Source organism: Ylistrum balloti, unplaced genomic scaffold (assembly GCF_031769215.1).
Source record: "Ylistrum balloti isolate Yb309-2 unplaced genomic scaffold, AGI_CSIRO_Ybal_v1 Utg370512, whole genome shotgun sequence".
NCBI classification, from domain to species: Eukaryota; Metazoa; Mollusca; class Bivalvia; order Pectinida; family Pectinidae; genus Ylistrum; species Ylistrum balloti.
This window is the reverse complement of record NW_026782330.1, coordinates 1,064,560-1,077,769: the sequence shown is the minus strand read 5'-3', so window position 1 is coordinate 1,077,769 and position 13,210 is coordinate 1,064,560. Positions and strand designations below refer to the sequence as shown.

At 33.7% G+C, this 13,210-nt stretch overlaps 1 protein-coding gene across 1 annotated transcript in view; it reads right to left on the bottom strand.

Moving 5' to 3' along the window:
- The window catches only part of LOC132555770 (glutamate receptor ionotropic, NMDA 2B-like), a 68,135-nt gene extending 56,065 nt beyond the window's left edge, over nucleotides 1–12,070 (bottom strand). Inside the window, exon 1 of the mRNA XM_060220134.1 lies at nucleotides 11,606–12,070. Coding sequence (XP_060076117.1) covers nucleotides 11,606–12,070 — 465 coding nt within the window. The remainder of the gene's footprint in view (nucleotides 1–11,605) is intronic.
- Between the last annotated feature and the right edge of the window lie 1,140 nt (nucleotides 12,071–13,210).

Below are 13,210 nucleotides of genomic sequence, written 5' to 3'. Positions count from 1 at the left end.
TAATATACCTGTGATTAACATCGTGTTATATATCTGATATTATTTAATATACCTGTGATTAACATCGTGTTATATATCTGATATTATTTAATATACCTGTGATTAACATCGTGTTATATATCTGATATTATTTAATATACCTGTGATTAACATCGTGTTATATATCTGATATTATTTAAATATACCTGTGATTAACATCGTGTTATATATCTGATATTATTCTAATATACCTGTGATTAACATCGTGTTATATATCTGATATTATTTTAATATACCTGTGATTAACATCGTGTTATATATACGATATTATTTTTATATACCTGTGATTAACATCGTGTTATATATCTGATATTATTTAAATATACCTGTGATTAACATCGTGTTATATATTTGATATTATTTAATATACCTGTGATTAACATCGTGTTATATATACGATATTATTTTAATATACTTGTGATTAACATTGTGTTATATTTACGATACTATTTAATATACCCATGATTATAACATTTTGTTATATATCTGATTTTTACAAAACACTTTAACTATGTTATAATTTATTTTCGTGGTTTGTACGCAAAATATTTTGTCTAATTCGTAATTTTTCCTTCTTTTTATTCCTCGATAAAAATCTAGTTCCGTCCACTTGAGAAGGGTGGGAAAGATCGCTGAGAACCCGCCACCTGACGGTGGTTGTATCCAGACTGCATTTTTACATGAATGTTATTCCTGTTTATTATCTACCGTCCACTCACACGCTTTATCCCTGCTATACACCACCTGTCACTGTTTAATCACTGAACACTAAATTACTCAGCAATTGTCTCCACCAGTGTCATGCTTCATTCTATTGCTAGACGTTGAGAAAGTCGCTGTCTTACTCATGCGCGAATAAGATTTGTCAATGACGTCACTTCACGCTAGCTGATATGTGTAATGTTTGGTTATACCTTTCATCAAACTATTTAATTGATGCATTGCTATCAGGTTTGTTTCTTTTTTTTAATTTATAAGAGAACTTACTTTAAAATGTAGTGTATTCATGATAACTTTTCAGTTTGACTTTTCTTTCCTACTTGCTTGTAGCTGAAAAGGAACTTGTTATCCAAGCCTTAGATAAATATAGATAAAAGAATCCTTACTTTCCTGTCAACGTCATAACGCAGCGAAAAATCTCCATAATTCTTTATCACTATATTTTTGATACCGTTAAAAAATAGCATGATTTATCACCTGACATATGACCTAGAGTGGCTGTGATTGGCGGAAGGTTACAATGTTTTCCATTGTGACGTCATATCTTCATTGCCATCTTGACGTCAGTCTTAACTGTTCTAACAAAATACTATTGTTTGAAACAACTTATAATTTCAGATCTGCTCTACAGATGGAATGTTAATAGCTCTAAGCCACATTATTAAGATATTGTGACGTCACATTAAGCATGGCGTAATTAGGATATTGTGATGTCACATTAAGCATGGCATAGTTAAGATTTTGTGATGTCACATTAAGCATGGCGTAATTAAGATATTGTGATCTCACATTAAGCATGGCGTCATTAAGATTTTGTGATGTCACATTAAGCATGGCGTCATTAAGATTTTGTAATGTCACATTAAGCATGGCGTAATTCAGTTATTGTGACGTCACATAAAGCATGGCGTAATTCAGTTATTGTGACGTCACATAAAGCATGGTGTCATTAAGATTTTGTGATGTCGTGTTTAGCAGTTGAAAATTTCATGATGATATTTAATAATGCAAGAGAAAAACAGAAAAAACAGAATCATTTTGGCCCTGGGATAGCATTTCTAGTGTTACCTAAACTAATTACTTATCACTTACCATTAATTCATCTAACCGTCTTCAAGTAACAAGCTATTCTATCGATTCAGTCTATTTTATGTTGTAGACTGTCCTCCATGTCACTTATATTAAGAAACAAATGTGCGTGTCAGCTCGTTCCAAATACACGTGTAAACGGGGCTGTATTGTATTGTAGTGAAGAATATTCTGACAGCTGATGATGTAAGTACACGGCCGACGTATCCATCAAATGACTATATTGGAAAACGACCTTTTGAAATACTGAAGTAACAACGTGCTGTCAGAAGAATTCGACGGACATGCCATTTGATAAAACACTAAAACACAGTAATGCATGTCATTGCAGCAGCTTTTTGTCAGGTCTGAAAACATCTTTTGGAGGCAATAGAGGGGATAATATGATAAGGACAGCAGCAAAGCCAGCAATACTGTCTTAGAGCCGTTCTGAATGTGATCACGTATATCTACAGACCTTGTCAAAATATACAAAATATACATCTACGAGGAAACATAACCAAACATCGACGTTTGAATATTAACCGGCATTGCCGTCAGATGACTTCGGCCTATCATTTACCAGCGTTAACAAATCGGTTATGAATTAATACGATCTTTCTGTACAAGCGAAATACCTTCACTGTACACAAAAATATCCGTCGATATTCTGTGCATTTGTTTTCGTATTTGCCCAGTGCAACATTAAGTTTCTACACGAAGAATTCTACCATACCAAATTAGCAACTTGACGATATTGAAACACACTTGATTAGATAAACATTATACCATCTTACCATCATGGTCTTCATCTGGTTTCATTTTGGTGGTCATTGGTCATGGTTGAAGGTCAACGCTGACCACTTTGGAAATAAAAAGCTTTTGCACAAGATATTTCGTGAACATTGGGAAGAATCAGCTCGAAATTACACCTTAGCATCAAATCACAAAGGTCTACAGCTGACCTGGTGGTCAAGGTTAAAGGTCAAAAACCTTAGCATCAAATCACAAAGGTCTACAGCTGACCTGGTGGTCAAGGTTAAAGGTCAAAAACCTTAGCATCAAATCACAAAGGTCTACAGCTGACCTGGTGGTCAAGGTTAAAGGTCAAAAACCTTAGCATCAAATCACAAAGGTCTACACCTGGTCTGGTGGTCAAGGTTAAAGGTAAAAAACCTTAGCATCAAATCACAAAGGTCTACACCTGACCTGGTGGTCAAGGTTAAAGGTCAAAAACCTTAGCATCAAATCACAAAGGTCTACACCTGACCTGGTGGTCAAGGTTAAAGGTCAAAAACCTTAGCATCAAATCACAAAGGTCTACACCTGACCTGGTGGTCAAGTTTAAAGTCTTAAGCCATTATTGTCTGCTTTGCAAATAAAATGTTTGTGCACAACATGTGGGGGTGTGCATTAGCCCCCGCCCATTTTCCATTCATTACATTACAGCTAATGCATTACTGATGTTCAAATATGACATGCCTTGCAATTAGTAAATGTAAACACAATGAGCAGAAATGATTCCAAACACAATACTATTAAGAGCCCAGTGACTCAGAAACAGTACTTTAAGCATCTGTAGATTCTAAATTAATATTCGTTTACGTGAATACTATGAACGAAAATAAACCAGTTGTCATCATGTTTCATATCGGTGTAATTTTGATATTTCCAGAAAATATCTACATTTTCAATCACCATATCACCAGCTAGTGTTACTTTCGGTGACTCAACGATTGTTAGAATTTTGATTGTTTGAAGAATTGAACAGATCAAAACTGAAAACATGTGGATTTAAATGTATCGCTGTTGTTTAAAAAAAGAAAAGTTTGTTTTTTTAATTTGCCGGTGAATCATTAAAAGTATAGCTTAATACCATCAGCCTTAATGAGAGTGGTGTTAACAAAGCCTTCTCGAATAACTGGCAAAATTTAACGGGGAACAGGCATAAACTGGATGTCAAAATAAACAGAACAGGATATTTGTGTTTAAAGCTTCAGAGTTTCCACACATTAACACATCTATTGACATTTCCCACGCCATAGGTAACAACTCGTGCGTGAAGACTTATTTCCTAAGTGATAAAAAAGATAGCCCAGGGGAGGTGACATAATACAAATCAAATGTTCGATATTAACGGTTATCAAGGTTACATATAATCCCATGTGTATGTAACCCTATACTGTGCTGGAGACGTAGTTATGTTGTTTTTGCACATGTGAATATAAAATATTTTATTTTATTTGTAAATGAAAATATCGGTATATTTGTCTACTGTTTTTTATTTGTAAATGAAAACATCTTGGTATTTGTCTACTGTTTTTATTTGTAAATGAAAACATCTTGGTATTTGTCTGCTGGTTTTGTTTGGACCCGGAGATACTAACCAGAAACGAGTACACAATAATATGTGTTCGACATTCGGCTACAGCCATGATAACACAAATTATTGTGTTATTGATATTAACAGGCTATGTAAAAGAAACAATCCGCGTAGACAAATTATCGTTCAAGATGATTTAACATGAATTCCAAATGGTAGCAGAATGACTTGCTCTCAAACATACACGATACAAAGAATCTATATTCTGTCTAATTCCAGGTTAGGATAGATAGAAAGCAGTTGGATATTTCATGGGACTGAGCCAATTGTACCGCTGAATCGGACAAGCTAATTATCCGTCACAGAAATACGCTCTCTGTTGTTGCGTGTACTTTGATGTAATTACTTACCTCGCTTATGTATATACATTTTGAATGCCTGGTGCATTTAAACATTTTCCTGAATATATGTATCTACATATCGGCGCGGTGTTTATATGTGTTTCACTGTATCCGCTCTGCAGAGCAACTTACATACAGGTCGACCGGGCTCCTTTTCTGGGTTTCGTAGCCTATAAGTCGTCCTTGTAAACGCTAGTTCAATGTAAACACGCTAAACTTCAGTCCATATATTTCGAATTCGTACCCATGGACAATGATACATACCTCCATTATAACAGACATAAACTTCTGATAGATAACCCCCCGACCTGTAACCCAGACTTGACCTTGACCCTAACCTGACACAGGTACTAAGTATGGTGTAATCTGATGATGTGCTTCCTTTTCAACTTCATAATGTCGTAAATTGAAGGGTGACTACGACACTGTTGTACCATACACCTCTCCCAGTCCTAACACATCTACTGTTTTAATAATTTGGTAGGTATACAAATTTTGATATTTTCTGTTGAAAAATAGCCCCTCCGTTAAAAGTTGAACATGAATTCGCTATTCACAATAGCAAAACATAAGAGCATTGTGAGGTTATTTTAGAAAGTTTTGAAAGTATTTAGACAAAATATGTGTTGCGGATATTCAACACTAAAGACAATGGTACGAAATGACAAAAGATACAGATTCTTTACATTATCAGAGTCTGGAAAAGGAAACATTGAGATGTACGTCAATAAATGCGAAATAAACAACTGACTATATCTTGATCTCAGAGGCTGGAGGAGCCAGTGTTTTCAGACTTGCATGAATTATCCCACCGAAAGCACGATATCAACACTACCGCCGACACCATCAATCAATTTCCGTGACAATGGTTACCAGCATTAGATTATCAACGCAATGGAATCTAAAATGTGTCTTTACAATCTGAGACTAATCATGTTAAGTTATGAGTGTTACACAACGATACAAGAACACTCACATTAACACTGTTTTATGACACAGCTACTCTAACGACCAGTATAGAAACCGTAAAGGCTCTGTCTGGGAATAGACCAGGTTTTTCTTCGGTCATACTATTTCCTGTTTGATTATTTCATTCTGATTAGCTTAACACCCCACGAATGACGTGTATACTGTACACTACACATTGTTCCTGTAACAATACCATTTTATCCTGTTCCTGATACAGAGCTAGCTCACACGTTTTCAGTCCCCAAACGTTTTCGTCCTTTCCAGATTGATAAGAGAAGTAATTTTATTACGACAACCAAGAATCACTCTCCGTTATATATATACTTCAATATTGAGTTTCCTCTTAACAAGGTGGCGTTTGTCAACTGATAAACTTCACCCTAGTTCCATATCAGCGCGTGATGAAGGAACGACACATTATGACTACAATACTCGGACCAATGTCTGATTCTTAACAATAATAAAAAATTGTTTGAAGTATCAACATTTACACGACAATGTCGCTACATAAACAGAAAAACTGTATAACGCCCCATAAATTACGTCCCACACGCGCCATTATGACGTCATCGTCGTCGACATAGAAATGGCGATGCGAGCATCGATATGAATATTCCAGTCGACATATTTAACAGTCGGTAAAGAATGACTTGGCTTAAATCAAAATATGATTTACATAGAACAGCAGGATGTGTAGGGAAAGTAACCAGGACTACGTGTAGCTCGTTAAGGCATTTATCGTCGGTATAAATAACAGAGCTTTACAAAATAAAAAAACTATGTATAGCATAACATATTCTGACGTTCAGAAGAGGTTTGGCAAGGGGCATAACCCACATAATTAAATGGAAGATGTAAATGAGATTGGTATCGGTTTGAATTATATGTAATATACAAGTATTGATTTTCTGGTTATCAGAATGTTTCACATGCTCATGGGACAGTTAGATGAATAAAGAAACTTATGATCGATATGTAGCCTGGGTGTGTAAATAAGATATAACTCAGACTCTCAAGTATTTCATACAAGCAAATCAGTGATTTTTGGAAGAAGACTATAAAAATTATATGATATGGAACTACTCTCAGTGCCCAAAATACCCTTCAAACAAAGGTAACGGCTAATTTTCTTGTCGACTCATTAAGTCTGCCTTTGACTTGAGATTTGGGATATGTCGTTGTACATGTTTTCCTGTGAGAGATTACTAACATTTGTCTGTTTGAGAGTAAGTGTCTGCGTTCTTACAGAAAACGTACAACGTATAAATTGTCTGCTGGCGTTAAATATCAATACGGTGACTTCATTACAAGAGGGCTGTTAGGAGCATGGACGATAACAGTTTTACATTTCGTCTGTTATTTTGTGTCTGGACATACAATGCTAGTTTGTGTGTTTGAAGTCAGGAGGAACAGGTTATTTGTGTTTCGAGTCTCTACAAACTATTCTACACTGTCTTTTAATTAAAAAAAAAACGATTTCTGGACACCACTTTGATCTCATAAGGAATTGTTCAATTTACTTTTATGATATAAAGTTGGGAGTGTTTGACCCCCGTTAGTTTGTCTGATGATTCCGTTGTATGATATGACGTGTTTGACCTCATTACTTTGCCTTGTTGTTTTGTTATGTGATATGAAGTTTAACGTTTTTGACCCCATTAACCTGGTGGTTCCGTTATGTGATATCAAGTTGGATGTGTTTGATGCTCGTTAGTTTGTCTGAGGGTTTCTTTGTGTGATATAAAGTTGGACGTGTTTGACCCCGTTAATCTGGTGGTTCCGTTGTGTGACATGATGTTGGACGTGTTTGACCCCGTTAATCTGGTGGTTTCGTTGTGTGACATGATGTTGGATGTGTTTGACCCCGTTAATCTGGTGGTTTCGTTGTGTGACATGATGTTGGACGTGTTTGATACCCATTAGCATGTGTGACGGTCTCTAATCTAAGAAATGTTTGTCAGTGTCTGATCTTAGCACTTTTCTTGTGACAATCACATTTTGCGCTCTTTCATTGCTTTTGGGGTTAATTCTTCCTGTGTAGAATATCGACATTATACACTAAATTTATCATATGTAGAATATCGACATTATACACTAAATTTATCATATGTAGAATATCGACATTATACACTAAATTTATTATATGTAGAATATCGACATTATACACTAAATTCATATGTAGAATATCGACATTATACACTAAATTCATATGTAGAATATCAACAATATACACTAAATTTATCATATGAAGAATATCGACATTATACACTAAATTTATATGAAGAATATCGACATTATACACTAAATTTATCATATGTAGAATATCGACATTATACACTAAATTTATTATATGTAGAATATCGACATTATACACTAAATTTATCATATGTAGAATATCGACATTATACACTAAATTCATATGTAGAATATCGACATTATACACTAAATTTATCATATGTAGAATATCGACATTATACACTAAATTCATATGTAGAATATCGACATTATACACTAAATTCATATGTAGAATATCGACATTATACACTAAATTTATCATATGTAAGAATATCGACATTATACACTAAATTTATCATATGTAGAATATCGACATTATACACTAAATTTATCATATGAAGAATATCGACATTATACACTAAATTTATCATATGTAGAATATCGACATTATACACTAAATTTATCATATGAAGAATATCGACATTATACACTAAATTTATCATATGAAGAATATCGACATTATACACTAAATTTATCATATGTAGAATATCGACATTATACACTAAATTTATCATATGTAGAATATCGACATTATACACTAAATTCATATGAAGAATATCGACATTATACACTAAATTCATATGTAGAATATCGACATTATACACTAAATTCATATGTAGAATATCGACATTATACACTAAATTTATCATATGTAGAATATCGACATTATACACTAAATTTATCATATGTAGAATATCGACATTATACACTAAATTTATTATATGTAGAATATCGACATTATACACTAAATTCATATGTAGAATATCGACATTATACACTAAATTCATATGTAGAATATCGACATTATACACTAAATTTATCATATGAAGAATATCGACATTATACACTAAATTTATCATATGAAGAATATCGACATTATACACTAAATTCATATGTAGAATATCGATATTATACACTAAATTTATCATATGTAGAATATCGACATTATACACTAAATTTATCATATGTAGAATATCGACATTATACACTAAATTTATCATATGAAGAATATCGACATTATACACTAAATTCATATGTAGAATATCGACATTATACACTAAATTCATATGTAGAATATCGACATTATACACTAAATTTATCATATGAAGAATATCGACATTATACACTAAATTTATCATATGTAGAATATCGACATTATACACTAAATTTATCATATGTAGAATATCGACATTATACACTAAATGTATCATATGTAGAATATCGACATTATACACTAAATTCATATGTAGAATATCGACATTATACACTAAATTCATATGTAGAATATCGACATTATACACTAAATTTATCATATGTAGAATATCGACATTATACACTAAATTTATCATATGTAGAATATCGACATTATACACTAAATTTATCATATGAAGAATATCGACATTATACACTAAATTCATATGTAGAATATCGACATTATACACTAAATTCATATGTAGAATATCGACATTATACATATGTAGAATAAATTTATCATATGAAGAATATCGACATTATACACTAAATTTATCATATGTAGAATATCGACATTATACACTAAATTTATCATATGAAGAATATCGACATTATACACTAAATTCATATGTAGAATATCGACATTATACACTAAATTCATATGTAGAATATCGACATTATACACTAAATTTATCATATGAAGAATATCGACATTATACACTAAATTTATCATATGTAGAATATCGACATTATACACTAAATTTATCATATGTAGAATATCGACATTATACACTAAATTTATCATATGAAGAATATCGACATTATACACTAAATTCATATGTAGAATATCGACATTATACACTAAATTCATATGTAGAATATCGACATTATACACTAAATTTATCATATGAAGAATATCGACATTATACACTAAATTCATATGTAGAATATCGATATTATACACTAAATTTATCATATGTAGAATATCGACATTATACACTAAATTCATCATATGTAGAATATCGACATTATACACTAAATTCATCATATGTAGAATATCGACATTATACACTAAATTCATCATATGTAGAATATCGACATTATACACTAATCCTGCACTTAACTTCATTCTTAGGGAATATGAATTGTGTATCTGTAAAAATATACAGACATATCACTTGTTTTCAACAGCCTGTAAAAGACAGTTTCCTTTTTTGGGGTGAACGCGTTGATACTAAGTATTACTAGTGTGGGATAGTTATCAATGTGTATTGAGTAAGTGATGTATCTGTATATCTAATTATGCTTCACCTCCCGCCTTCAAACCTCTAGCTAGTTCTACATATTTTATTTATAAGTCAGAGCTAAGAAATCACGGGACTTGTTTAAATATGGCGACATCTGGAAAGTATTGATAGTTTATATAAGGGCATGTTTGACCACAAGATGCGGAATGTTAGTCAGAACCATAGATAAAGATACCCACATCAATATAACTGTCAACAGACACTGCCATTACAATCAGACAAGGTTTTGTATCCAAGTTACAGTACTACAGGGTGCGGACTCTGTACAGTATAACAGGGTGCGGACTCTGTACAGTACTACAGGGTGTGGACTCTGTACAGTACCACAAGGTGCGGGCTCTGTACAGTACCACAGGGTGCGGACTCTGTACAGTACCACAGGGTGCGGGCTCTGTACAGTACCACAGGGTGCAGACTCTTTACAGTACTACAGGGTACGGACTCTGTACAGTACTACAGGGTACGGACTCTTTACAGTACTACAGGGTACGGACTCTGTACAGTACTACAGGGTACGGACTCTTTACAGTACCACAGGGTGCGGACTCTGTACAGTACCACAGGGTGCGGACTCTGTACAGTACTACAGGGTGCGGACTCTGTACAGTACCACAGGGTACGGACTCTGTACAGTGCCACAGGGTGCGGACACTGTACAGTGCCACAGGGTGCGGACTCTTTACAGTACTACAGGGTACGGACTCTGTACAGTACTACAGGGTACGGACTCAATGATTAGGATAATCTACAAAATACATCAATTTCCATCTCATTACCATCACTACTTTGTTACAGGCATTGGACACAATAATGGCGGCATGTTACGTCATAGGTCTCGTGAAGCCATTGTTTGTCTATGTCACTCAAGAAAAAAATCTGTTATTGTCATTACTCTGCGTCAGCAACTTTTCATCAATAAATGCCCTTTCTGAATTTTGGCAATGCGTCTGTTTTGAAAGTCAGATGCATCTGTTTCGATTCGTTCGTGTTTCTCTGTAACTAAAGTATAATTACGTCATTGTTATATATAATTACGTACCTTACCTGTAAATACCATATATATAAGTACGTACCTGTAAATACCATAAATATAATTACTTACCTGTAGATACCATAAATAAAATTACTTACCTGTAAATAAAATTAGATATAATTACTTACCTGTAAATACCATATATATAAGTACGTACCTGTAAATACCATAAATATAATTACTTACCTGTAAATACCATAAATATAATTACTTACCTGTAAATAAAATTAGATATAATTACTTACCTGTAAATACCATAGATATAAGTACGTACCTGTAAATACCATAAATATAATTACTTACCTGTAAATAAAATTAGATATAATTACATACCTGTAATTACCATATATATAAGTACGTACTTGTAAACACCATAGATATAATTACTTACCAGTAAATATCATAGATATAATTACTTACCTGTAAATACTATAGATATAATTACTTACCTGTAAATACTATAGATATAATTACTTACCTGTAATGCTCCCGGGAATTCTGGGTCCCACGATATCACAGGGTATCCTATACTTTTGGCGATGTCCACAATCACATCACGTGAAGACTTCACAATATTTCCCCGATTTGATTTAAGATACAATAAAGCATTGGTGTGCTTTGGGAAAACACTTTCACAGAACGTATCCAATATTTCACCTGGAGAATAATTTGGTAGCATTTTAAAATGGAAATCGATGTGAAATTTGCGCGTGAGGACTGAGTGGTCTACACTTCTCCTTTCCAGGAAGTACTTCGTGGTCAACATTTTAGTTCTGATTGTTTTCTCCAGTGTCCTCATATGAGGCATAATGGCGTAAAAGGTAACGGAGTTGAAGGAGTAGCATACCGGAAGCACTGTGAATAAAACTAGGTACGTACTCCGGACGGACTTTCCTCCTATTCTATCCAACATACCGAAATTACAGTGATCACGAAAACGCATAAATCCAAAAACAATGATCAAATTGAGGATCGAAGAATACACAAGAGCCTGTTGGCTGTAACTGGGGATATCAACGTTTCTTAGAAATTTCCATTCGGTGCTCAAGCTCTCTGTATCAGTCCTAGCAGAAACCGTCGGCTAACCCAATCGCTGCCTATTCTTTGCCAGAGAAGTATTTCGTAGATGTCGTGTGGTGCTTAGGATTGCTCTGACCTGTAACATGCAAAAACATTCAGTTAAACAATAGATCTGAGGATGGACATTGCCTTGGTAAGAGAGAACATAGACATTCTCGTGCTCTGGTTGTCCAACAAGATTTTGATCTAATATTGAATTTCACACAGAATCAGATACAAATCGAAACAGCATTTGTAATGACCATCTGAAGCCCAAACAATATTTTGAGCATCCAGCCGCGAGTCGTCACATAAATCGCTTCGCGTTGCCAAGCAGACATATTTGATTTAAAGTTATAATAGTGTAAGGGTTTGTTTTCCCCAGAGACGTGCTATAAACGTTAAAATGAGAATTGATTATCTGAACTTTCCGGATAATTTGAGCGGATACTTCAAACAATGATCTGGAACCAATTGAATTGGTCCTATATCTGAGATGATCATTTAGTGTTAAGTAGTCATGGTAACTGTGATATATCAGATGATCATTAAGTGTTAAGTAGTCATGGTAACTGTGATATATCAGATGATCATTAAGTGTTAAGTAGTCATGGTAACTGTGATATATCAGATGATCATTAAGTGTTAAGTAGTCATGGTAACTGTGATATATCAGATGATCATTAAGTGTTAAGTAGTCATGGTAACTGTGATATATCAGATGATCATTAAGTGTTAAGTAGTCATGGTAACTGTGATATATCAGATGATCATTAAGTGTTAAGTAGTCATGGTAACTGTGATATATCAGATGATCATTAAGTGTTAAGTAGTCATGGTAACTGTGATATATCAGATGATCATTAAGTGTTAAGTAGTCATGGTAACTGTGATATATCAGATGATCATTTAGTGTTAAGTAGTCATGGTAACTGTGATATATCAATAATATGTAATCCGTTTTCCAAAGGGCAGAAGAGAAACCAATTTAGGAAAGTTCAGCATAGAACATGTCTCTGGACAT